At 36.8% G+C, this 26,767-nt stretch overlaps 1 protein-coding gene across 10 annotated transcripts in view; it reads right to left on the reverse strand.

Annotated features, from left to right (window-relative positions):
• Positions 1 to 26,767, reverse strand: part of Mta3 (metastasis associated 1 family member 3) — a 239,745-nt gene that overhangs the window by 126,240 nt on the left and 86,738 nt on the right. For all 10 annotated transcript variants that reach the window (XR_013429020.1, XR_013429019.1, XR_005727282.2 and 7 more), the window contains exons 5-6: positions 11,786 to 11,849; positions 7,349 to 7,466 (exon numbers count right to left, since the gene is read on the reverse strand). Coding sequence is in view for 7 of the 10 variants with exons in the window: in XM_078029293.1 (XP_077885419.1) it covers positions 7,349 to 7,466; positions 11,786 to 11,849 (182 nt within the window). In the remaining 3 variants the exon portion in view is untranslated. The remainder of the gene's footprint in view (positions 1 to 7,348; positions 7,467 to 11,785; positions 11,850 to 26,767) is intronic.

Raw genomic sequence — 26,767 nt, forward strand, 5'->3', positions numbered from 1 at the left:
CTAATATCTATTGGTGTCCCTACTCCCTGCCCCTCTAAAATATATTCATTAGGAAGAAAAGGGAGGAGGGGTTCTTACAAAACATTGTATCTAGTTGGTCACCTGATTACAAGTGAACAGAAAAATTCTGGATAAGCTTAATGCTTGAGGTTGCAATAAGAATCCAAAATAACTTCTTCATTTATGATTTTATAAAAAATTGGGTCAGGTACAGTGGAGCATTCCTCTAATCCCAGCAGTTGAGGAGGGTGAGGCAGGAGGATCACAAAAGGGTAACCTAAGCAACCTAGCAAGACACTGTTTCAAAATAAAAAGAAGTGGTGGCCCTGCATTCAATTCCCAGGAACTACAAAGGTGGGAGGCATGGGATGTATTTTTCTATAAAATCTACAAATGTGATGTTCTTTATTAAAGATGAATGTATAAATAACTAACAAGTTATAAAGTTAAAAATGTAATAAAACGTATATGACTAAAACTGTATGGGGGTGGGGGGACCCTCACTCCCATAATATTTAAAAGTAGCCTTGAAAAAAGGAAAAGTCATCTCTGGTTAAGACACTTAAACATCATCAAAATGTCTATTTTCTCTAGAGAACTTAATAGGAGGAGGGGTCTTTTCAGGTATTTGCCAAGCTGATGATAAAAGTTCATTAGGATCAGGGTTATACAAAATGATATATAAGAGGAAAGGAGGGGTAAGACAAGATAATACAAATGGAAGAAATGATTTACAGTAGAAGGGGTAGAGAGACAAAAGGGAGGGGAGGGGAGGGGAGGGGAGGGGAGGGGAGGGGAGGGGAGGGGAGGGGAGGGGAGGGGGGATAGTAGAGAATAGGACTGACAGCAGAATACATCAGACACTAGAAAGGCAATATGTCAATCAATGGAAGGGTAACTGATGTGATACAGCAATCTGTATACGGGGTAAAGTTGGGAGTTCATAACCCGCTTGAATCAAACTGTGAAATATGATGTATTAAGAACTGTGTAATGTTTTGAACGACCAACAATTAAAAAAAAAAAGTTCATTAGGAAAAATAAGAATGCAGCAAAAGGTAAGAAAACACTGAAAGATAAGAGCTAGGACTGGGACTATTCTCAGGCCCTACCACATATTACCAATTCTCTGTAATTAAGCAGAGAGGCACAAGAGCACAGAGAGACAAATGGATCAGAACACAAACTCAGAAACAGACCCATATAATGCTCGATATTATAAAAACAATCAATATATCCCAACCAAATTAGAATTCTAACAAAATCCGAACGGAAAAAAAATCAACAAATTAAAGACAAACTTCAGCAGTAAGGAAAAAAAAAATCCATAAAGACCCACATCCCACTCCCAGGAAATAAGGGAAGAGGGTTGGAACCATTCTGTGGTGGAATGCTTGCGTACCAAGTCCTGGGTTCAACCCCTAGAATCACATTTAAAAAAATTTAAAAAGAGAAAAAGAAAACTTTCCATATCATAAAACATGTAAGTGATAAATAAATAAGCCCCATATCGACTGTACTATGGAACACAGTATATAATTTCATATGTATATAACAAGCAGCCTGGAGGAACATGTTAAATGAATAAAACTCAGTGACAGCAATTAAGAAGAGATACCCTCGGGGATACTTTTATTTTCAGTATAACTGCATTTCCGACATTTTGTGTTATTTGCAATAAAATAAAATTTAAGATAGAAAAATGGAAAAAGACAGAGAATACAGTGGAGTCCCTTGGTTTTGCTAGGTTACAAATGGAAGTAGACTCAACATAAGTACTTTATTTTTTTTTTTAATTTTTTCTTAGTTGTTGATAGATCTTTATTTTATTTATTTATTTATTTATTTATACGTGGTACTGAGAACTGAACCCAGAGCCTCACACATGCCAGGCAAGTGCACTACTGTTGAGCCACAGCCCCAGCCCAACATAAGTACTTTTACTGAACAGTTTCCTGGAGATTTTCTACCAGGTGTGCAGTACTCAAATGGTAAACCCCTGAGCCCCATGGCTCACCAGGGTACCTCAAGAAGCTCAATGAGGGTATGCTTCCCACTCTGTCCGTAACAATCAGACTTTTCTTATTTAAGGTTGCATTGTGTAGTATTTCTGAAAAAACCACTCACCCACAGAAAAACTAGGAGAAACATTGTGTTAAAAGTCAACTAACACATAGACACACATAAATCAATTAACACTTGTTCATGAACTATAAGATATACCATCAATAAATATTCATTCCCATTTTGCTAATAGGAAGGATCCTTTGTTAGATAGCAGGCATAACTTAAAACCTATTAAGAATCATTGCTCTTACCTGGAAAATACAAACCTAAGAACCACATGTTTTTTCTGAGAACTGAAAGAATAAATATTGTACTTTCATTGTTTCCTAAAATAATTTTTTTTAAAAAATTCCCAGCTAGGTATTTATATTTTCCAAATTACATCCCACCCTTTATGCTTTTCGGGGGCCAATACTATATTCAAATGGTTTTTCAAATAAATAAGAGCTTACGAGACTGTATGATCTGGTTTTTGTTTTGTTGTTATTGTTTTTGGTCTGGGGTTTTTTTCCCCCGTTGTTATTTGAATCATTCCAACCAGTATTTGGTTCAGCACTTATTCATATCACTAATAAGCAAAAATATGTAACTTTACTATATGTCTAGGCTTACACGATGCTCAAAGGAGAACCACAGAATAAACATCTCTAAAAGACCACATTTATAAAAGTCGAATAATAAAAACAGTATAAAAGATTATGTGAATGACCTGATCTACAGAGCCGAGAGAAGTGAGAGATCACATTTAGGGAAGAATAATGGAAGGCTGCTTGGAAATGCAGAACCAAGCAGGGGGACCTGTGCAGTGAGTACACAGATGGACTTACAGAAATGTTTTACTAGAAGAACATACATTTGTCAAAAACTCACAGAATTGTACACTAAAAAGGGTGCGGTTTACTGCATATAAATTCTAAGTTAATTAAAATAAGAATATACCCTCATACAAATGACAACTTGGAAGACAGTTTGGCTTCTTCTACAAAATTTAAAACACACGTGCCCAATGATTTAGCAATTTCACATCTTGAAACACATTTTCCAGTTACATCTATAGAGCATGCAGTATACATTATAAAAGAGGATACTCACTATAGCACTAGTTATAAAATTAAAAGCCAAAATTTTTAGTGAAATAATGTTTACTTATTACTTAAGTACAGTGTTGTAAGTCTAATACCAAACACTAAGGACTCTAAACATCCAAAACTGATTTCTGTAAGACAAGGTGATTTGCACAGACATGAAGGTCACAAGCAACTGAATGTGTGGCTCACCTGTAATTCCAGCTGCCTGGGAGGCTAAGATAGGAAGATTACCCAGTTCAAGGCCAGCTTGTGCAACTTAAAAAGGACCTTGTGTTATAATAAAACTTAAAAAGGGATGGGGCTATAAATTCAGTAGTAAAGCCCTTGCCTGATATGAACTAGGCCAGAGGTTCAAACCCTAGCACTGATACAAAAAAGGTTATAAACAATGTCTCAACCTGTAATAAACTCACTCACTACAAACAATCCACTCAAAAAAACTGCCAAAACAGTCAATAGAGACTTGGCATTTTGCTCTCCCAGCTTTACTGACTTACCCTCCAGGTATTTGAATTTGTAAGAATTTTGAAGTCTGAGGCTTGACATGTTTCATAACCACCCCATTTACCCACCACATGTATCCTATGATCTAACTCTTGTGTGTTATCTGTTGACTTAATTTTTGAGTTTGGTTTCTAGAAGTAAAAACATGCAAAGAGAGAGAAGAACCCATGGAAGAGCATATTCATTTTAATAACCAGATGGAAGCCAAACAAAAGTAGAGGGATTTTTGTGCAAATCGCAAAGACCTTCAAGGAAAGACTGATAAATTCTACACTTCTTTAATTTTAATATTTATTTTTTAGTGGTAGTTGAACACAATATCTTTATTTTATTTATTTATTTTTATGTGGTGCTGATGATAGAAACCAGGGCCTCGCATGTACTAAGCAAACGCTCTACCGCTGAGTCAAACTCCCAGCCCCAGTAAATTCTAACTTCTCTATTAAACAAATTTAAAGTCACTATTAAAATTCTTTTAAATCAGGGGTTGTGGCTCAGCGGTACAGCGCTCGTCTCCCATGTGTGAAACTCTGGGTTCATTCAATCCTCAATACCACATAAAATAAAATAAAGGTATTGTGTCGACCTACACTAAAAAAAAATATATTTTTAAAAGATTCTTTAGGGGCTGGGGTTGTGGCTCAGTGGTACAGCACTCACCTAGCATGTGTGAGGTGCTGGGTTCGATCCTCGGCCCACATAAAAATAAATAAATAAAGGTATTGTGTCCAACTACAACGAAAAAAGAACCCAAAATATCCTTAAAAAACTCTTTTAAATCAAATGACAAAAGTGGAAATACTTATGGACAAAGAATAAATACCTTTAATATTCAAGAAGTTCTTATCAAGGGCTGGGGTCGTGGCTCAGTGATAGAGCGCTTGCCCATCATGCGTGAGGCACTGGGTTCTATCCCTGGCACCACATAAAAATAAACAAATAAAAGGTATTGTGTCCATCTACAACTTAAAAAATATTTTTTAAAAAAGTTCTTATCAACAAATAATAAAAAATAAGAAACAAGATTTTAAAATGCATAAGGAGCCAGGCATAATAGCACATGCTAGTAATCCCAGCAGCTCAGGAAGCTGCCTCAGCAAAAAAGGGAGGTGCTAACCAACTCAGTGAGACCCTGTCTCTAAATATAATACAAAATAAGTCTGGGGATGTGGCTCAGTGGTCAAGTTCCTGAGTTCAATCCCCAGTACATGAAACCAAAAAAAAAAAAAAAATGCATAAGAAATTCACAGAAGAGCTAAAAGTAACCCTGGCAAGCATAATTATAATTTTTTTAAACATTTATTTTTTAGTTGCACGTTGACGCAATACCTTTTTTTTCTTTTTAATGTGGTGCTGAGGATCAAACCCAGTGCCTCACACATGCTAATAAGCAAGCACTCTACCTCTGAGCCACAACCCTAGCCCATAATTATAATTTTTAAAAATAAATGCTCAAATTAAAAAAATGATATATGAATTTATCTAGAAGAAAAAGTAAAAACAAAGGCAGGCAAGAGTCCTAATGACCAGTATTGGTGGGAGAATCTGTCCCTCATACATAAAAATGCAGGGCAAAGGATTTTCAGTATCTAAAAAGTAAATAAAGGGGTGAGTGGATTAGCTCAGCAGAAGAGCACTTGCCTGGCATTTGCAAGGTCCTAGGTTCAAACCTCAGCATTACAACAAAAAATTTTATATACCATTTCATTTCAAGGGAGTTGTGACTTTAAAAACATAATATATGTGCAGATTTTCTGTCAGCATCTTTTGTAATGCCAAAAAAATGGCAATACCTAAAAATCTATCATTAGGAGACTGGAAAAGGAAATTATATATCCATCTGGGGAAAAGACACTCATATATTGCTGGTGGGGCTGCAAACTGGTGCAGCCAATATGGAAAGCAGTATGGAGATTTCTTGGAAAGGGAATGAAACCACCATTTGATCCAGCTATCCCTCTCCTAAGTCTACAACCAAAGGACTTAAAAACAGCATACTACAGGGACATTGCCACATCAATGTTTATAGTAACACAATTCACAATAGCTAAACTGTGGAGCCAACTGAGATGTCCTTCAGTAGATGAATGGATAAAGAAAATATGGCATATATACACAATGGAATATTACTCAGCATTGAAAGACAATAATATCATGGCATTTGCAGGTAAATGTATGAAGCTGGAGAATATAAAGCTAAGTGAAGTTAGCCAATATCAAAAAACAAAGGCCGAAAGTTTTCTCTGATAAAAGGATGCTGATTCATAATGGGGATGATGGGAGGAATGGGGACCATGGGAGGAATGGATAAATTCCAGATAGGGCAAAGTGGAGGGAGGGGAAGAGAGAGGGAGTGGGGGCAGGAATGAGATGGACATCATTACTTTAAGTACATGTATGAAGAGTACATGTACATGTATGAAGACACGAATGGTGTGACTCTACATTGTACAACCAGAGATATGAAAAATACGTATATACGGCTATATATGTAATATAAATTGAAATGCATTCTGCTGTCATATATAACAAATTAGAATAAAGTTTAAAAAAAGAGAAATTATACATCCATGGAAAGAAAAGAATGATAATGTCACAAAACAGAATGAATTAACTCTATTTATGTAAAAATGCCAGTCATATACTGTTGAGAAAGAAGTGGTTACAAAATAACACATGCAGTGTGCCACTGAATGAGAAGTGTTCCTGAACCTTGCAAGCCCAGGTATGAACAAAAGAAATGCCCTGAACAGTTACAGTATGCATGTAGAATGAAAGAGAAGAGGCATCATTCATTGTCTACATTACACAGTCTTGATTTTTTTTTTGGCCAGGAGGTATTTGGGTGGTGATATTGCGGGTAGAATCTAAGGTTCTCTATCATTGAGTCACATCCCCAGCCCATTTCAGTTTTTATTTTGAGAGAAGATTCTCACTAAATTGCTTAGGGCATAGCTTAGGCATAAGTTGCTGAGGCTAGCTTTGAACTTTGAAGCCTTGTGGGTCACTGCAATTACAGGCATGTGCCACCACTCACTGCTTTAATTTTTATTTTAAGGCGGGGTCTAGGTAAATTGCCCAGGCTGGCCTCAAACTTAAAAACCTCCTGCCTCAGCTCCCAAGTAGCTGGGATTGCAGGCATGTGCCACTATGCCTATGGCATTTCGTTTTTTAAAAGTAAAAATATTTTACTTTATTTTAGAAAATAGATCTTAGTGTACAGTTGTGACAGGAGAAAGAAAACTAAGTCTTGCTAGGAACGATCTGTTTTCAAAAATGCAAAGCTTTGAATTCTTCTGGTACATAAAGTACCCAGATCAGCTTAAAAAAAAAAAAAAAAACACCAAAATGTAGCTGTTTGCTAGACTCTATCTAGCCTGGGCTAAATGACTTCAAAGGGATTCAACAATCTCAAGGAATAAGCATACCACATTAAAACACAAGTTCAAAACCACTAACGATCTTAAAGCTATACTTATAGATAGATACAGCCGTAAAACTCAAAATCTCTGAAGTCACAAATGAATAACTGATGAGAGAAATCATTTCCCACTGCTATTTGTTATGCTTCTAGGGCTGGAAGGGCTCATAACTCTACTCTTAAAGTTGCTTCTTGCACATGAGGATGAGAATACTTGAATTTCAAAACACAGGTTTTCATAGGACTTGAAACCCAAAAGAAAACGTACCTTCTAAGAGCATTTCTGGAATGTCTGCTTGGTATCTAGGACCCACTCTGATTTCACCTTTGTCAGCTAATAGTGTTTTCACTGAGGGGTCATAGACCAAGGAGTAGAAAAAGGTATCCTGAAAAAAATGACAGAAAATACCTAGGTAAACTTAATTCCTTTTACTGTTTGTAGAGCAATAAAATCAATGTCGCAATAATAAAAGCATAAAACTTCAGAGAATATATAAAATTTCCTTCACGTGAACAAATTCATAAGTCTTTAAGGAGAGTCAGTGTTATTGTCATCATGTATAATAGTGCAGAATTTTAAAAAGCAAAAGAAATAGCTTTAACTAAAGTAGATTATAAGGTTTTATTATTTTAGTTTTTTTAATACCTTTATTTTATCTATTTTTTTTAATGTGGCGCTGAGGATCGAACCCAGTGCCTCACACATGCCAGACAAGTGTGCTACCACTGAGCCACAAGCCCAGCCCTATTTGTTATAGTTTGAAAGAGAAAAACATTAACTGCTCTAAAGAAGAGTTTTGGAAAGCTAGCAAAGTTAAACCAAAACTCAAAGGTCAGACACCTAAAATCAAGTATCTTCTAACCTCCAATGTCTGCACCAAGTAGTAGGCTGTCTTCATGGACACAGGCACTCTAATTGTTTAAGTGTCCAAACTACATTTTATTCAAAATATTAAAAGACACACACATCTCACATTGACTACACTGTGTAAGAGTTGAATTTACATGTAGTTTATGAATATTACATTAGAAATTTAATTGAATACTTACTAATTATAATTCTGCAGTTCTCTTTTAAATTCTGAAATACAGGTATGTGTACAGACAGGCATACAAACATAACTAAACACACCACCTACCAATAGAACACATAAAACACTCCAATGGTCCCTTAAGAAGATCAAATGCCCTAGAGTTACGGGGCTTAATGGAGAAAATGACCTGGCCACCAGTACTGTACTAAATTCTGTAGAGCCACTGGAGTCTAAACCAGCAAAGTCCTATCCTCTGCTTCCCATTAGGACCAAGAGATCATGTATTGGGGCTGGGGATGTGGCTCAAGCGGTAGTGCGCTCGCCTGGCATTCCTGCGGCCCAGGTTCGATCCTCAGCACCACATACAAACTAAGATGTTGTGTCCGACGAGAACTAAGAAAAAATAAATAAATGTTAAAATTCTCTCTCTCTCTCTCTCTCTCTCTCTCTCTCTCTCTCTCTCTCTCTTCCCCCCCTCTCACTCTCTCTTTTAAAAAAAAGAAAAAAAAAAGAGAGATCATGTATTGTATAATTCTCTGCATTCTATGCTAGAAGGGCTTATCCCTACCATCAGCATGTTACCAAGATCAGCCAAGCAAGCTGCAAATAAGAGATAACTGCCAGACCGTGAAGTGACTCCTTTTAGGGCTCTTTCATACTATAGTAAGGACAAAGGGGAAAAAATAAAGTTATTCCATTCACTGAGAAATTCCACATGATATTTTAACCATGGATAACTGTCAGGAGAAAAGATCAAATAAGTGCTAAAAAGTGACACTGATATGTGATATTTGTGCATATTTTAAATGTTATCTAAGAAGTAAAAATCTATACAAATATATAAAAAAACCATCCTCCTTAACAGAGTAAGAGGGGGTGATCACTATGTACTCGGTTCTTTGTTTTGCTTTCTAGACAAAAACAATAAAGCATATTACTCAGTATCTGAAAACACTGCCAATGGCTTACCATGAGATTTAAAACCAGAGATACCTAAGGTCCCTTTTAATCTGTAAAACTCATTAACATGGTGATCCAATAAAAAAGAATTTTAGGGGACTGGGGTTGTGGCTCAGCAGTAGAGCGCTTGTTAGCATGTATGAGGCCCTGGGTTCCAGCCTCAGCACCACATGAAAATAAATAAATAAAAGGTATTGTGTCCAACTAAAAATAAATATTTTTTTTAAAAAGGATTTTAGGCACAAGGATTAAGCCCAGAGGTAGAGTACTTGCCTAGCATGTGTTCAATCCTCGACAACACACACACACTCAAAAAGAAATGAGTATACAACTAACAGTTGTTTAAAATCCTTAGATCTGTATGTACTGATATAGGAAAATATTTGAAATGTTTAGACTATATTATAAAAAAAAGTTTTAAGAACGTTTAGACCAGCCAATTTCATGAACAGTTAAAAGTAAAGGATAATGATTACAAAGCTGTTCTTTGAGTTAACAGCTTCAAATATGCCAATCTTAATATTTTAAGCACTATTTATTTATTTATTTATTGGCACTGGGGAATTGAACCCAGAGCACTCTACCACTGAGCTACATCCTCCTGAGTAACTAGGATTACAGACATAAGACGCTGTCCAGGCTCAGTATTTTATTTTTTTAGTTGTAAATGCACACAATATCTTTATTTTTGTTTACTTTTTTATGTGGTGCTAAGGATTGAACCCAGTACCTCATGCTTGCGAGGCAAGCGCTCTACCACTGAGCTACAATCCCAGCCCCTCAATGTTTTTAAATGACTAAAAAAACCAAAACAGATCTTTCAAGGATGATCTTGTAATAGACAAGAGAACAAATCTAAATCACACACACACACAAAAAAACTGTTTTTCAAATCAAAAAGTATATGATACAAGCAGTATTATTTTCCTAATTTTTTTCCTCCTGCAAAGAGAGAGATTAATTCTTCCTAGCCCAAAGATTGAAATGGAGCAGGTAGTCAAAAATCAAATCAGGTATCAGGTAAGATGATAAAGATCTTTTCTAAGTTTCATCAACTAAAGTCCTTAAGCAAATACAATAAATGAGAAGGGGGGAAAAAATCAATTAAAAAATTCCTCTTATCCAAAAATACCAATAAAATACACTGAAACATACTGAATGTTTTATTTTATTTCTTCTTCTGTGAACTAATGTTAATTTCTGAGCATTATTTTTAAAATATTCATTGTTTAGTTATAGTTGGACACATATCTTTATTTTATTTATTTTTATGTGGTGCTAAGGACCAAACCCAGAGCCTCACACGTGTTAGGCGAGCGCTCTACCACTAAGCCACAATCCCTGAGCATTATTATTATCCATCATTTTGTACAGACTAATGACAAAAATCTACCATCTTTTTTAAATTTCACAAGCATAAGTTATAAAGGCTGTTACATTTTATCCACTTTGAAAGTTTTTTTGTGTGTTTTCTTGTGTGTATGTGTTTTTTTTCTTTTCTAGTTTTTTAAAATAGATTTTCTAGTGAACAATAGCTCTCCTTTTTTGTATTAAAGTTTTTATGTTATATTTTCTTTTTCTGGGATAGGAACAATGCTTTTGAGTATAGAAGAAATACTTTTTAAAAGGAAATATGTCTCTAATTCTTTTTAAAAATACAGTTATGTAATAAAGAATAGGGGGGATGAGGTTGTAGCTCAGTGGTAGAATGCTTACCTGTGAGGCACTGGGTTCGATTCTTAGCACTACATATTAAAAAATAAAGATCCATTGACAATAAAAAATATATTTTTAAAAAAAGAATGGGGAAGGGCGAAACAGTGGTGCTTCTTTAGGAGACTGAGGCAGGAAGATCATAAATTTGAAGCCAATTTGGGCAATCTAGTTAGACTTTGTCTCAAATAAAAAGGGTTGGGGTATAGCTAAGTGGTACAGTACCCTGGGTTCAATGGAAGGAAAGAAGGAAGGAAGGAAGGAAGGAAGGAAGGAAGGAAGGAAGGAAGGAAGGAAGGAAGGAAGGAAGGAAGGAAGGAAACAGAGAATGGGGTGGGGAGTATTAAAAAAGAGAGATTAAACACTAAAACATTAATAATAGTAAAATATATTCCCATAATACTAATGATATTATTTTAAATGTTATCTAATCTTATGTATACAATAGAACATTCTGTTTATAAGAGCTTCCTCCTTCCAATGAAGTACATGTTCTATCTAATTCAACCTGTTAAATGTTTCTTGTTGAGGTTCAGAGAAAGAAATATTATTAATTGACAAACTTTAATAGGATTCCAGAAAAGGAAACAAACCAACAATGGCAAAATCTTGTCTGGAAAGAATCTAAAAGAAAAGCCATTTATTTAAAAAAACAAAAGTAACAGAGTATACTGAAGTATTCATTTGTTAAAGCCAAAATATAGGAAATAAGTATACCAAACAAGTACACTAAAGTATCTATTTATTTAAGCCAAAAGTATTTATCTAACTTGTGAAAGCCTTTTCACTGGTGACTAAAAAAACAAGGCAGAGTTTTTGCTCTTACCTCAATTAACCAGGAAAATGAAATTACACAAACACATTCTAGTCATTACACCTTTACTGTAACACTGTAATGGTGTAATAATGATTTGGTACAAAAGGAAATAAAAACAAAGATATGGGCTTCATATGAAATAAAGAGGGAAAACACATAGAACAGGAATGACTATGATTACCTCTTTCTCAAGATACGACAATACTGATTCTGTCTCATTCAGAAGAGCAACACTGCATTTTCCCCTGTTGAAAGATAAAAACATGAATAAGTGTCAGTCTGTCCAGTTACCGTCACAGTGATGGCACATGCAAAGCCAGGAAGACTAAAAGACAGGAGTAAGATTAAAATTAGATGGCAGTTTTGAAGTTCTCCTTGAAAAATTGAATTAAAAAAAAAAGAAAGAAAGAAAGAAACTAGATGGCAGTTAGGAGTATATTTAGACCACTTATACCACTTTTCAACGCTAGTGCTGAGTAACCTATAAAAAAGGGGCTGACTTTGTAGGTATTTAGAGAGATCAGGCCATGACAGAAACTGTATGAGTGATAAATACTAACAACATGGAACATTTTATTTCCTAATTAATAATGGAGGGAAGTGGATACAAAGACCTCAGACTGAGTTTCTTAATCTATAAATAGATATTACAAGGTAAGTTTATACAAGAGATCTTCAGACAAAAACAGCACTATACAAACCAGTGACTAAAATAATATTCAGGGCTGGGGATGTGGCTCAAGCGGTAGCGCGCTCGCCTGGCATGCGTGCGGCCGGGGTTCGTTCCTCAGCACCACATACAAACAAAGATGTTGTGTCTGCCGAAAACTAATAAATAAAATTCTCTCTCTCTCCCTCTCTCTCTCTCTCTTTCTCTCTCTTAAAAAAAAAAATGTTCCTTTCCTATGCTTTTAAATAAATAAATAAAATACAATAAAATAATATTCAGATTTCTTAAGTAGTCACTCCATATAAGAGTCAAAAAATAATATACCTTCATATAAGGATATATACTAATTTACCTTTATTGAAACTGCTCTATAGACTAGTTAAAATTTAAACAGAAGAAACTTCCAATAGAATAAGAGACAACATAAAGATCAATAAATTCACAAAACCTGAGGTCTGGAAGCATTTATTTTTCTTTCTTTTTGGGGTGTGTGGGTGTATGTGTACACGCGCTGAGAACTGAGCTCAGGCCTTATGCCTGATACACCCCAGCTCTGGCACTTACCTTTGATCAGAGGCCTGGACCTGACTTCAGATATGAAAATCTATTTTAAAAAGGCTTGCCTACACTTCAAGAAAAACTAAGATTATCTAGGTAGAAGTATTATTACAACCATTTATAAAAATTATTCTCACTAGCTTCAAAATTTTACTCTATCTCCAGATCTGCTGGGAAATTCTGACGAATTATTCATGTTAGAAGCAATGATTAGGGTTTACAAAGAATCTTTGGGTGGGAGCTGGCAAAAAATACCTTCAAATGTCATAACATCAGACTGTTGATATAGTTCAGGGTAGAGAGCTTGCCTTACAAGCAATAACCTGAGTTTGATCCTAAGTACCACAAAATTAAAAACACACACACACACAAAAAAAAAAAAAAACACTAAAAAAATGTCATAATATCATTTGATTTTTTCTAAAAAAAAAAAAAAAAAAAAAAAGAAGAAGAAGAAGAAGTTACAACAGCCTCAAAAACCAACATGCAAAAATAAATACACCGGGGCTGGAGATACAGCTCAGCTGGTAGAGTACTTGCCTTACATGCACAAGGCTCTGGCTTCAATCCCCAGCAACACAAACACACACACACACACACAATACACCACATATACATTAAGCAGGAAAGAAGAACAGATGCTTTGGGCTTACAAAAGTACAATTCAAAGTAAAACAACTAATGGGCTGGGATTATGGCTCAGCGGTAAAGCGCTCACCTACCATGTGTGAGGCCCTAGGTTTGATCCTCAGCACCACATAAAAATAAATAAATAAAATAAAGATATTGTGTCCAACTACAACTAAACAATAAGTATATAAAAAAGTAAAACTACTGAGAGCAAAGCAAAATACCAAAATTAAACTAACATACTGATTAAAAAGGTACATTTTCTAAGAATTCTCCAACTCTATAATATGATATTACACGTTATACTAGTGAATCTCTTTTTTCGTTCCTGGAAGAGTTACAAGGATTTCTATTTACCTAATACATTTTATTCACACATTATTAGTGAATGCATAAAAATCAGCATTATTCCTTCAACACATATAACACTCCAAGTCAACACACACCTGACATTCCTTTACAAGGGACAGAACCACATACAGAGACATTACTCTGGTGCATCAGCACATCAACAGAGAACTTCCATGTGCTTACACATGCAGCATGCTGAGGCAATATGCAGAATTTCTGAAGAGTCTGAAATACTTTTTTTTTTTTTTGCTATACTGACAAAGCAATATTTTTAACATTAATTTCATTAAGTAATGTTTAATACTGAATCATGTTTGGATATGGTGGTGTACTCCTTAATTCCAGTGGCTTGGAAGGCTGCGGAGGATTGCCAAGTCCAAGGCCAGCCTCAGCAACATAGCAAGCAACCCCCTCAGCAATTTAGTGGGATCCTGTCTCAAAAATTAAAAAAATAAAAAGGACTAGGGATGTCATTCAGTGGGTTCTAGCTCCAGTATCAAAAAAACAATTTTTTTACTTTTTCTTTGTGCCATACCAGACTTACTGAATCCCATTCTCTTGGAGATAGGTCCAGGAACCTACACAATTAATAAGTATGACCACAGTGATCCCTACGTGGCCTAACTTAAAAACCAACTTCTGGCTGAGAGTGAAATTTACATGCTTGGCATATGCAAGGCCCAGTACCACAAAAACAATAAAAAATAACTCCTGTAGATGTAGAAACAGACTTTAAATTCTCCATGTTCAACAAAAGCCATTATATCTTCATTTTTTTTAAAAAAGCCATTTTTACATTGGCTCTCTGAGTTTTAAATTTGCCAGAAACTCTGGATTGTGAACATTTTTCATATAAAGAAAAATCTCAAAATACTACATACTGTGATTGGACATTTAAAGAATAGACAAGTTTCATCCAGCATTTAGTCCCCTTAATACAATGAACAACCAAACAAAAAAATGACAAAGTTCAAAGATCAAAAATGCTTTCAGAAAATTAGACATCACAACAGAAACACTTTAAAATGGACTAAAGGGGAAAAGTCAAACATCAGAGGAAAATGATTTCCAAACCAGAACTGTGTATCTAAACAAATCCTGAGCCAAGGGTGAAATACATACACATTCAGATATGCAAGCAGTAAAAAGTTTTACATGTTGGAAAATCAAAAGGAAAAGCCAAAACAATGATAACTCCAAAGAAAAGAAAAGGTTATACAAGAAAGAATATGTAAGAATATTTACATGTTCATAACATAAAAATTGGTTAAGTTAAAAAAAAGTCATGGAAATTCTGGAAACACAGGGAAAGGAAATAGGAAAAAGAAGTGAAATTTCTAAGACTGAAAAATTAATAGTAGCAATTAGATTGATAAATACAGAAGAGTGGGAAATGATTACAGAGTGGGAACCATCTTGTATATTATTAGATAATTATATATTTAATTTTTTTTAGATAATAAAATTAATTTTAAAATGAAAGGGGAATCTTAACTAGATAAAGTACAAAGAACTGTATGAATACTACACCGAGGGACCAAGGACAGCTGACAATGATGACTCTACATCAGGCCTTCTTGGATCCTAGCACTACAGCCAGGGTTGTGCATCCCTGGCCTTTCCCTACTAGATGACAGTCACACCTTCTCACGCCGTTTTCATACTTGTTAATGAATAGAAATGAAAATGAGGAAACTGGCTCTCGTAAATAGGTAAAGTGAAGGAATGAAAAGCCAAAAAAGAGAAGTCTCAATATAACAGGTCTGTGGTTTTCTGAAGAAAAAGGAATAACAAGCAGTGTTTTAGGGCTGGGGATGTGGCTCAAGCGGTAGCGTGCTCGCCTGGCATGTATGCGGCACTAGGTTCGATCCTCAGCACCACATACCAACAAAGATGTTGTGTCCGCCGAGAACTAAAAAATAAATATTAAAAAAAAATTCTCTTTCTTAAAAAAAAAAAAAAAAAAGCAGTGTTTTAGGAAGCTCATTCTGTCCGTAACACGGAAAATACTGACTTGATAACAAACATGAAAGAAACTGTCAAAGAGGAAACAAGAGGATAAAGACTTTCTCTTGATGCTACCCTTCCCCTTTTTCTTTTAAGTATTTATTTTTTTAGTTTTCAGCAGACACAACATCTTTGTTGGTATGTGGTGCTGAGGATCGAACCCAGGCCGCACGCATGCCAGGCGAGCATGCTACGGCTTGAGCCACATCCCCAGCCCCTACCCTTCCCTTTCAATAAGACTATCCTGGGGCTGGAGCTGGAGCTAAGTGGCAGAGCGCTTGCCTAGCTCATGTGAGGCACTGGGTTCCAACCTTAGCACCACATTTAAAAAAAAAAAAAAATCAACAAATAAAATAAAGGCATTCTGTCCATCTATAACTACCAAAAAAAATTAAAAAAGAAGAAGAACCATCTTATAAGAAGAAGTGGAATGTTCCAGAGATACCAATAGAAGTAGGAAGATAGATTCTCATCTCCAGAACAGAGTAACAAAGACATTGTTCTTTGTTTTGTTTGTTTTTTGTTTTTTTGGTGCTGGGGATTGATCCCCAGGTCCTTGTGCATGAGAAACAAGCACTCTACTGAGCTATATCCCCAGCCCAAGACATTGTTCTGACAGCGGAAAAATCTTAGTCCCACAACACGTGGAACACCAATACTGATGACAATGTGTTGGATACGCTTTGTATGTAACCCAGTCCTCCTCTGCACTGTGATACGAATAAGAAACACTTCAATCCACAAGCCACTAAGATGTCAAACGAAAGATTATGTAGAAAAACACAATCTTCAAAAAAAAGCATACTAAGAGCTGAGGACAAAGCTCAGCCAGTAGAGATCTTACCTAGCATGCACAAGGCCCTAGGTTGGATCTTTGGTACTGCTGCTTTAAAAAAAAAAAAAAAAGTGTGTGTGCTTAACTAGTAAACTAGTAGACTTTAATTTTCTTTTCTTTTCTTTTTTTTTTGAACTGTGACATGAGTTTTCTTTACTTACTATATTTTCCCTTCAGTCTTCCTTCTACTAACAATCCTAAGATCCTATTAGGCATACTAAATAACTTCCTCATGCTGAATTCATTTCTTGAGTAGCACTATGTATATTCACCATTTGGTACCAGATTGGCTAATTCAAATTTTGTTTACAGATTACAAAAAATAAATTATAAAATTTAACTTTTCAACTTTTTTGTTGTTGTTACTGGGACTTTAACTCTACCACTGATCTATATCCCCACCCTTTTTATTTTAAGATAGGGTCTCGCTAAGTTGCTGAGGCTATCCTTGAACTTGCAATCTTCCTGCCTCAGCCTCCTGAGTTTCTGGGATTACAGGCATGTGCCACCATGGCTGGCAAAATCCAACTTCTTAAAATAAAAATATTGGCATAATAAAATGTGAAAAAAGAAAACTACCTTCATTAGCGCCTTTTAAAAAAAAGATTCCAGGACCTGGGATTGTGGCTCAACATAGAGTGTTTGCCTAGCATGTGTGAGGCACTGGGTTCAATTCTCAGTACCACATATAAATAAATGAATAAAATAAAAGTCCATCAACAACTAAAAATATTTTTTAAAAGATTTCAAATAAGCTTCTAAAACATTAACCAAAGAGAGATGCTAATCCACAGGGGAGTACTATGTTATTACTTATATGAAAATACATATACCAAATACAGAACACTGTATTAGGACACTGTTAGCAATTCTACTTTGACAGGTATACTCAGAATCAAAAATGTCAAATCACCCATACAAAAATTTATTCTTTGCAATATCATTTTTAGCAGCAAAAGACTAAACTGAACCATATCCATTAGTTGGGATTAAATTAATGAGCAATATACAACAATCATAAGTAAGAATAAGGCAAGACTGAGGACAGAGCTCAGTGGTAGAATACCTGTTTAGCATGCTTGAGGTATGAAACGCTGTTTTGATCCCCAGCATTGAGCCAAAAAAAAAAAGAATGAGGCAAGATCTTCATGATCCAAGATCCAATAAGGAGCTATCCCCAAACTTTACTTAAAACCCACAACATAGTGGGGTGCAGTGGTGCACACCTATAATCCCAGCAGCTCAGGAGGCTGAAGCAGGAGAATTGCCAAGTTCAAAGTCAGCCTCAGCAAAAGTGAGGCTCTAAGCAACTCAGTGAGACCCTGTCTCTAAATAAAATAAAAACAGGGCTAGGGATGTGGCTCAGTGAGAGTTCAACCCCTAGTACACCCCCCCCCAAAAAAAAAAAAAAAAAACGCAACATAGCAGCATCATAATTTACTTATAGACACAGGCCTCATTGCTCTATATACATAGAATGCTTTTTAAAAATAAAAGTTTCAATTTCTAAAAGGATGGGGTTCTGAACAGTTTTCCGTGATCCTGAAAATGAAAGGACTGCTCCATCATTCACTGCTTTTGGTTGGGGAGGGTTGCCTGTGCCCAAACCCAGAGCCTTGTGCATATCAGACAAGAGCTCTCCCACTGAGCAATGTCCCCAACTACCATCCATTGCTTTTGGTTCCAGGGAACACTAAGCTTTCATCCAAACTAGGTAGAAACTACCCTAACCATGGCAACATATAAATTCTGGCAGCTGGGACAGTGGCAACATGCCTGTAATCCCAGCAACACAAGAGGCTAAGGCAGGAGGATGGCAAATTTGAGACCAGCCTCAGTAATTTAGTGAGGCCCTCAGCAACATAGAATGACCCTGTCTCAAACCACCAAAAAAAAAAAAGAGTTGAGGTAGGACTTGGAAAGTAGCTCAATTGTAGAGAACCTCTGGGGCTCAATCCCCAGTACCAATCAATAAATAAACTTCTGACAATCTACTCCCATCTACTACAATAGCTTTGCAGAGTATTTGGAACATTCTTTGTTTACACAGAAAAAAATTCTGTTTACAGATAAACATTTTGATCATCTATTAGTTTATGATATGCATGAACACCTATAGAAAAAGTCTACCTTCAAAAATTAATTGCTCTAGCCAAACACAGTGGCATATACCTGTAATCCGAGAGGCTCAGTGGCATATACCTGTAATCCCAGAGGCAGGATTGTGAGTTCAAAGCCAGCCTCAGCAACTTAGTGAGGCACAGCCCCAGTCCCTTAATATATTTTTGAAAAAAAAAAAATTTAATGAACAGTGAGAGGTAGTATTTCATGTTTTTGCAAATCTCTTCAATCAATTTCTCTTTTTTTTTTTTCTTGGTACCAGAGATTGAATCCAGGGTGCTTCACTACTGAGCCACATCCCAAGCCCTTTTTATATTTTATTTAGAGACAGAGTCTCACTGAGTTGCTGAGGCTGGCTTTGAACTTGTGATCCTCCTGCCTCAGCTTCTTGAGCTGCTAGAATTATAAGTGTGCTCCACCACACCCAGTTTCCAACTTCTATCTTAATGGACAACTAGAGTTCCCCTCACTTTTATTGAGGCATATAAGGCAAAAATTGTAATATTAATGGTGTATAATATAGTCTTTTGATATACACATGTGGGAAGCCATCCCTGCACGTGATTGAGTTACCTCCCTGGCTGGGTGAGAGGCGCTCACTTTTCTTTGTGTTAGAGCTTTCCCCACCTTTATTGGGTCCTAGGGCTTGTCCATGTGAAGGCGTGCCTGACTGACCACAGCCCTCGAAGATCCAATCGTCTCATCTGACCTTGGAACACTGCCCCCCTTAACATTCATTGATTAGATTTTCCCCAGAATTTTTGTTCCCCAATAAAAGTCCTTTCCCTGGCGTGTTCTTCCGCGCCCCCCCCCCACACACACATAGATCGATCGATCTATCTAGCTAGCTAGCGCTCTCTCGCTCGCGCTCTCTCTCTCTCTCTCTCTCTCTCTCTCACACACACACACACACACACACACACACACACACACACACACACACACACACACACACACACACCTCTTCAGTAAACCTCGCTACTTCTTGGGTAGCTTGCGGCTGGGGGTTCGAGGAGCTGTCCTGGAGCTGGTTTTAAAGGTAACTAGAGTCTGTGTCTTTAATTTAAATTCCCTTAGGATTTCCCACATAGCCAAACCTTGATATGGTCTGCGCTGGGCGCAGACTAAATACATATACATTGTAAAATGACTAACAATTATAGTTTTATATAAAAAGTTCTTCACTTTCAAAAAGTCTACTAAACAACCCTGGTTTATCTTTCAGTAGTTGTTTCAAAAATGGTGTTTCATGAAGAAGGCAGTTACTTTAGCTCATAATTCAAACAAGCCTATGACTTTACTTCAAGACAACCATCACAGCTCCAGAAGCAGTAGAAGTGAATTTATGGTAATTTCCCATTTCATTATGCAAAACATAAGTGATTTCGCAAAAAAAGGTGGAAGTGATAGTCAAACAACACTGTCAATGCACTGAATGCTGCTGCATGCTGGACACCATACAGTGGTTAAGGGTTAACCTGATATTATGTAAATTTTGCCTAAATTTTTTAAAAGATTCAAAATGTATTAAAAGTAATAAATTGTTAAGACCATTCTAAATGGAACTTGCTAAGACCATTCTTAAATGGAACTTGCTTTGGGGGGGGGCCCTCAACGTGTGGAATTACAGAATGCATGACCACTAGCAGAGATTGGTGCATAGGCCTGACCTGTGCCATGGTACCAGCAGTTTTACCCACCATTATTTTGTACTATAAGTGCAAAATCCACACAAGGGAAGAGCTGAGGAACATCTTCCTGTTGTGTTGAAAACTCTCTTGATTTCTCAAACTTCTTTACAGGTCTCTGAGGACAGCAGGGCTAAACAAACCATACTCTGAAAACTCCTTGTCTTCATTGTTCTTGGTCCTTTCCATTTCCATAAAACTTTAATTTGATGTAAAAATTCTAAAAAGTCTCATTTACACATTCACACACTCTAAACCCTGCTAAGGTTTTATTTACATTAAATCTTCATATCAATCTGGGGAAAACACATACTGTCATGATATAGCCTGCATTTATTGAAGTTATTATTTAATTCTTTCAGCAACACTGCGGAACTTCTATGTAGAAGTTTTATACATTTTCTTTAAACTCATCCACAGGCATTTGATGTTTTTTGATGTTGCTGTAATTTATTTTTAATTTAGTTTCCGAATAGACCCCTCTTCACATGTGTATAAACAGATACAGAAGATGGAACAGTAAGAATTCTAGAAGAAAACGCGAGTATATTTACAATCTTCAATCTGTCTACTCCAAGACAGTGCCACTTGGATTAGTTTTTGACTAAGTGCTCTGAGTAACAAACTATTCTTATTCAAGTTTCACTTGGTCCTTCAACTATATCAAACTTATCAGAGACAGGTTTGTTAACTTCTAAGGAATGGAATTTTCCCAGATTTCATTTAACTATTCACTCTTCCTGCTGTCACTTCATTCATTCTGCAAGCATCTATCTCCCCTACTAACCAGGGCTGAGGATACAGCTCATTGGTAGAGAGTTTGCCTAGTGTGCATAAGGCCCTGGTTTAATCCCTAGCAGCACAAAATCCAAGTTAAAAAGAAAGAGATTAACCAATCTTGGAACAAGCAAAGATAAAAACAGCACATTGAAGTCAAGCACTACTTAACAAGAGATGGGTACACACTGTGGTGTGGCCCCTCAGCCACTTCAATTAAATTGCAGCAACACCATGGCCAATACCCAGCAGTAAGCATACTTAGGATTCAAAAAGAATAAATGCATTAATGACAAAAATTTTAGTAGTACTTCCTTTTATTTTTATTTTTGGTACTTGGGATCAAACCCAGGGGCCTATTACAACTAAACTATATCCCTAGCCCTTTCTATTTTTCATTTTGAGACAGGGTCTTGCTAAGTTGCTGAAGATCTCACTAAATTGGTGAGGCTAGCCTCAAACTTCTGATCCCCTCCTGCCTTAGCGTCCAGAGTAGCTGGGATTACAGGCACTCACCACTGCACCCAGTTACTTCTTGATAGGGAACATATGGATACGTATGGGAATATTTTTTTCTGTATTTTCCACATTTCAACAATTATATTGCTTTTATAAGAAAAATATTAAGTTTATTATTTAAATTTTAATATTCTATAATGCTAAGGGAATAGTAAAATGGACATATTCATAACATACTATAGTGGGAATATAAAGTGACAAAATAATTCTTCAAAGAAATTTAGCATTTTGTACCAAAAATGTTCGGAATATATACCCTTGAGTTAGTTAGAAAAGTGTCTGCTATCAAACCGTTAGTTAACGTCACTACTAATACTGAAGAAGAAAGCATTAAGTGGTCTTTTTAGCTGAGTGAGGTGGCACAGACCTTGCCACTACCACGCTAGCCACTCAGGAGGCTGAGGCAGGATAATTGCAAGTTTGAGGCCAGCCTGGGCAACTTAACCCTGTCTCAAAATAAAATAAACAAACAAAAAAAGGGCTGGGGATATAGCTCAGTGATAGATCAATCCTGGATTGAATTCCCACTTGGGGGGTTGTGGGGAAGACTTACCAGTAAATTTCTTTTCAGTAAATTCTCTCTTCCTCAGAATCAGCCATGTTGTCAGGCAAAGAAGGGGACAGAAACGAATGTAAAATGACATTTTTCCAAGTGCACAGATTTTAAAATAATACTTTTCTAATTATATATCTGTGCTTTTGTTTCAGGAAAATTGGAACTCTAAAAAGTGTAAGATGAAAGTTTCTTGTACTTTCTGATATTAACACAATCCTACAGTGAACATCCTGGGATACTCCTACAGTGTGGATCTTGAACACCCCACCCACCAAAGGCTCCTGTGTTGAATGCTTAATCCCCAGCTTGGCGCCACTGGAAAGTGGCGGAACTGTTAAGGGGAGGCCCAGAGGGAGGTTTTAGATGGTTAGAGGCATGCCCACAAAGGGGACTATGGTACCCTGTCTCACACACTCTTCATGTCCCAGCCATGAGGTGAATAGGCTTTGCCCTACCCCATGCTCCCTGCCAAGACATGCTGCTTTGATATAAGCCCCAAAGCAGTAGGGCCAACTGATCAGACAGTGACACTCTTAAACCCCAAGCCAAAATAAACCTTGTCTCTTACAAAGCTCATCTCAGGTATTTATCTCAGTAATGGAAAGCTAACAAAAAAAACTAGTATCAAGAAATGGGGGGCTGGGGTGTCGGCTCAGTGGTAGAGCGCTCACCTAGTATGCACGAGGCACTGGGTTCGATCCTTAGCACCACATAAATGTAAAATAAAGATATTGTGTCCATCTAAAACTTAAGAATAAATATTTTTTAGAAAAAGAAAGAAAAGAAATAGGGCTACTCCTGTGAGCATTCTTGACAGTATGTGTTTTGGTTAAGATATTAGGTGTCCCCCAAAAACTCCTATGTGAGACAATTCAAGAAGGTTTAGAGGTGAAATGACTAGATTATGAGAACCTTAACCCAATCGGTGGATTGATCCCCTGATGGGATTAACTGAGTGGTGGCTGAGGGGAAGTAGTTTATGGCTAGAGGAGGGATGTCGTTGGGAGTGTGCCTTTGGGGTTTACATTTTGTACCTGGTGAGCTGAGCTTAGTGTTTTTCTACTCTCTGATTATCATGTACTGAGCTGCTTTTTTCTGCCACATTCTTCTGCCTTGATGTCCTGCCTCATCTTGTGCCAGAGCAATGGAGTCAGCTGGCTATGGACTGAGGCCCCTGAAACTGTGAGCGATAAATAAACTTTTCCTCCCCCAAAATTGTTCTTGTCAGTTCTTTAGAGCACAGCAGTGAAAACATGACTAAAACAGTGTGGTTCAGAAGCCTTTGAAATTGGTTCACAGGAGGACTTTGGAATAGAGAAACCCTAGAATACCGAACACGGAGCTTAATGGATGAGTCTGGTGGGGGCTCAGAAGACCAGAGGTTGATAGGAATCTAGACAGTGAAGGCCAGACTGTGAAGTTTCAGAAAATCTCTACCAAGGAGCTGGACTAGAAGCGACTGGTATTATACTGTGGCAAATAATATGGCTATGATTTGCCCCTGCCATGATATGTTGTGGGAGCCTGAGTTTAAAAGTGATACACCAGTTTAGCTGAGAAAATTTTAAAGCAGCAAAGTTTATTATTGGCTGCTTTTAGCCAAATTTACTGTGAGAACAGGAGCAAAAAGGTGTAGTACTGAAAGATCTGGAAAATTCTATTTGGCCAGAAAAGGGGTGTGTCTAAAGGCATAGCTAAGAAAAGTGTAATTGCCAAAGAGTTCAGAAATGTTAAAAAGAAGCCAAGGGGGATAGGAGTATACCTCAATGGTATACTAGTTTGGTCAGCATGCATGAAGTCCTGGGTACAGTATTCATTCCCCCTCCCTCAGAAATGTTAAAAAGAAGCCAAAGGTTTTGCACTAGGATAAAAAATAAACCTCAAAGGCAACTTAGAAAGTAGCAAGACCTCACTGATCACAGGATCAGGGTAGTAGAAATGTAAATTAGTTTTAAAAATGTGCAGAGCAGAGAAAGCCCCCAGACTCTCAGCTTGCCCAAGACTGCCTTAGGCCAGAAAGGCACTCAGAAGCCACTGCAGCAGTGATTCAAATGGACCAAGTATAGCCCAAACCTGTGGCACACCCTGGTGACTTCCACATGATGCTGGTTTGCAGGCATGCAAAATATAAGATTTAATAGGGCCATAAGTGACCATGAGATTTCAAGGGAAACCTTGAGAGACCAGGCAGTGTGTGGCAGTATCAGAGTCCCTGCAAGGAATCCCTGACAGAGTTATGTGAGAGTAAAGTCAAAACTGCAAAGGAGCCTGCACACGCCTATAATCCCAGTGAGGCAGAAGATCACAAGATCAAAGCCAGTCTCAGCAATTTAGTGAGGGCCTAAGCAACATAGTGAAAATTTAAGAACCTTATTAAGTTCAAACCGTAGTACCCAAACAAACAAACCAAAAACAATTGCAGTGAAGACTAGAAGAGGAAAGAGATACCAGGAATGTGAAACATCTACCAGGGGAAGCTGTAGGCAACATGTAAGCCAGCCCAAGGAAGTAAGTGGCCATGTGGGCTGCCACCAGCAAAGATTAGAGTAAGGCTGCCCAAACCCTTGGGAGCCCACATTCCACCAAAGCAAAGCTTGATGTTTACCCTACAGATTTCAGTCTTGCTTTGGTCTGGCCCTTCCTTGCTGTTTTCCTTTCCCTTTCTTTGGAAATAGGTATATTTACCCTGGGTCATTTCATATTGGATGTATATAATTTCTTACTGACTTCAACAGGGGCTCACAAGGGGTTTGCCTTGAAACTCAGAGAAAACTTCGGACTTGGACTTTTAAGCAATATTGCAACAGTCAAGACTTTGAACTCTCAGATACACACACACACACACACACACACACACACACACACACACACACACACACTTCTACAAACTTGTATGAGAACTTCTGAACAATAAAATCCTAAAAGGAGAACTGCAGAATCAAGGACATATACTTTACAATTTGACTGATTTTTCTGATTATATTAACACTCTAAAAATACAGAAGAACAGGTATGTCCCTACTCTGATGGATAATATTTTCTCTCCTAAATAACTCATGTTGGTTGAAAACATTTCCATTTCTCCTTTTCTTTTCTCATAGATATTATAAAACTTTCATCAACTGATTTTTAAATATTTTTTTAGTTGTAGGTAGACACAATACCTGTATTTATTTATTTTATGTGGTGTTAAGGATTGAATCCAGTGCCTCATGCATGCCAGGCAAGCACTCTATCACTGAGTCATGATCCAGCCCCATCAATTGATTTTTGTTTGGTGACAAATAGTATGTATACAAACCAGATTTCCTACACAGCAACTTGTATTCCATATAGCTAAACTTTCATTCTAATTCTAATGAGAATTAAATGAAATTTAATTACAATTTTAAATTACAATATAAAATTTCATTTAAGAAGAAACTGTTCTTGTAAAAATTTTAACTTCCTTAAAGAACAAAAATTAAATTAAGTGAAAACTCTGTAATTTTCAAATTCTGAATGACTATTGTGTATAGTATTCCATAGAAGATAGGAAAAAGATGAACTAATTAGTGACTCTCAAGAATTTTACAATCTAAGATGAAGTCTGAATGGAACAATTTATGTAAATTTCACATTCTCACCAGATGCTTAAGAGACTTTCAAAACTAAATTAAAACAGGGTTTGCTGGTGCATACCTGTAATTCTAGCTACTCAGGAGGTGGAAATAGGAGGATCACAAATTTGAGGTAAGTCTTGGCAACTTTAAAAATTCCTGTCTCAAAATAAAACAAAAGAAGCTGAGGGTGTAGCCCAGTGTTTGCCTAGTATGTGTGAGGTCCCATGTTCAATTTCCAATACATATTTTTTTAAAAAGCCTAAATTAAGGGATCTTCTCATTTTAAAGGCAAGAACACTATGTACAAGCAACAGGGCAACCTTTAAATTAAGAAAAAATTCACTACAAGTTGTGGCTATAGCTGTTTTTCCACACAGCAGTAGTGATAGTAAAGATGATACTGGTTAGGTCTGTATTCTAGAATCCTAATAAAACAATTGTTTAAAAGGAAAGGAATGTAAGGATTTCTATGCACAACCCTGTCATTAAGAGACTATGTACCTATGTCTTTTTTTATAATATTTATTTTTTAGTTATATGTGGACATTATATCTTCATTTTATTTTTATGTGGTGCTCAGGATTGAACCCCAGTGCCTCACGCATGCTAGGAGAGCGCTCTACCTCTGAGCCACAACCCCAACACATACCTATGTCTTTAAGATCTACCCTACCACTGTCACCAAATGCTGGTTCTGGAAGAGCTTCTCAGACCTTTTTTCAAAAACAATACTCAGGCTGGATACTCTGGCCTAGCATATGCCAAGGCCCTGGATTCTATCCTTAGCACTTAACAAAAAAAGTACTGCCAAGCTGGGCCCAGTGGCTAGTAATCCCAGTGTCTCAGGAG

This window comes from Ictidomys tridecemlineatus, chromosome 12 (genome assembly GCF_052094955.1).
Source record: "Ictidomys tridecemlineatus isolate mIctTri1 chromosome 12, mIctTri1.hap1, whole genome shotgun sequence".
In the NCBI taxonomy this organism is placed as follows: domain Eukaryota; kingdom Metazoa; phylum Chordata; class Mammalia; order Rodentia; family Sciuridae; genus Ictidomys; species Ictidomys tridecemlineatus.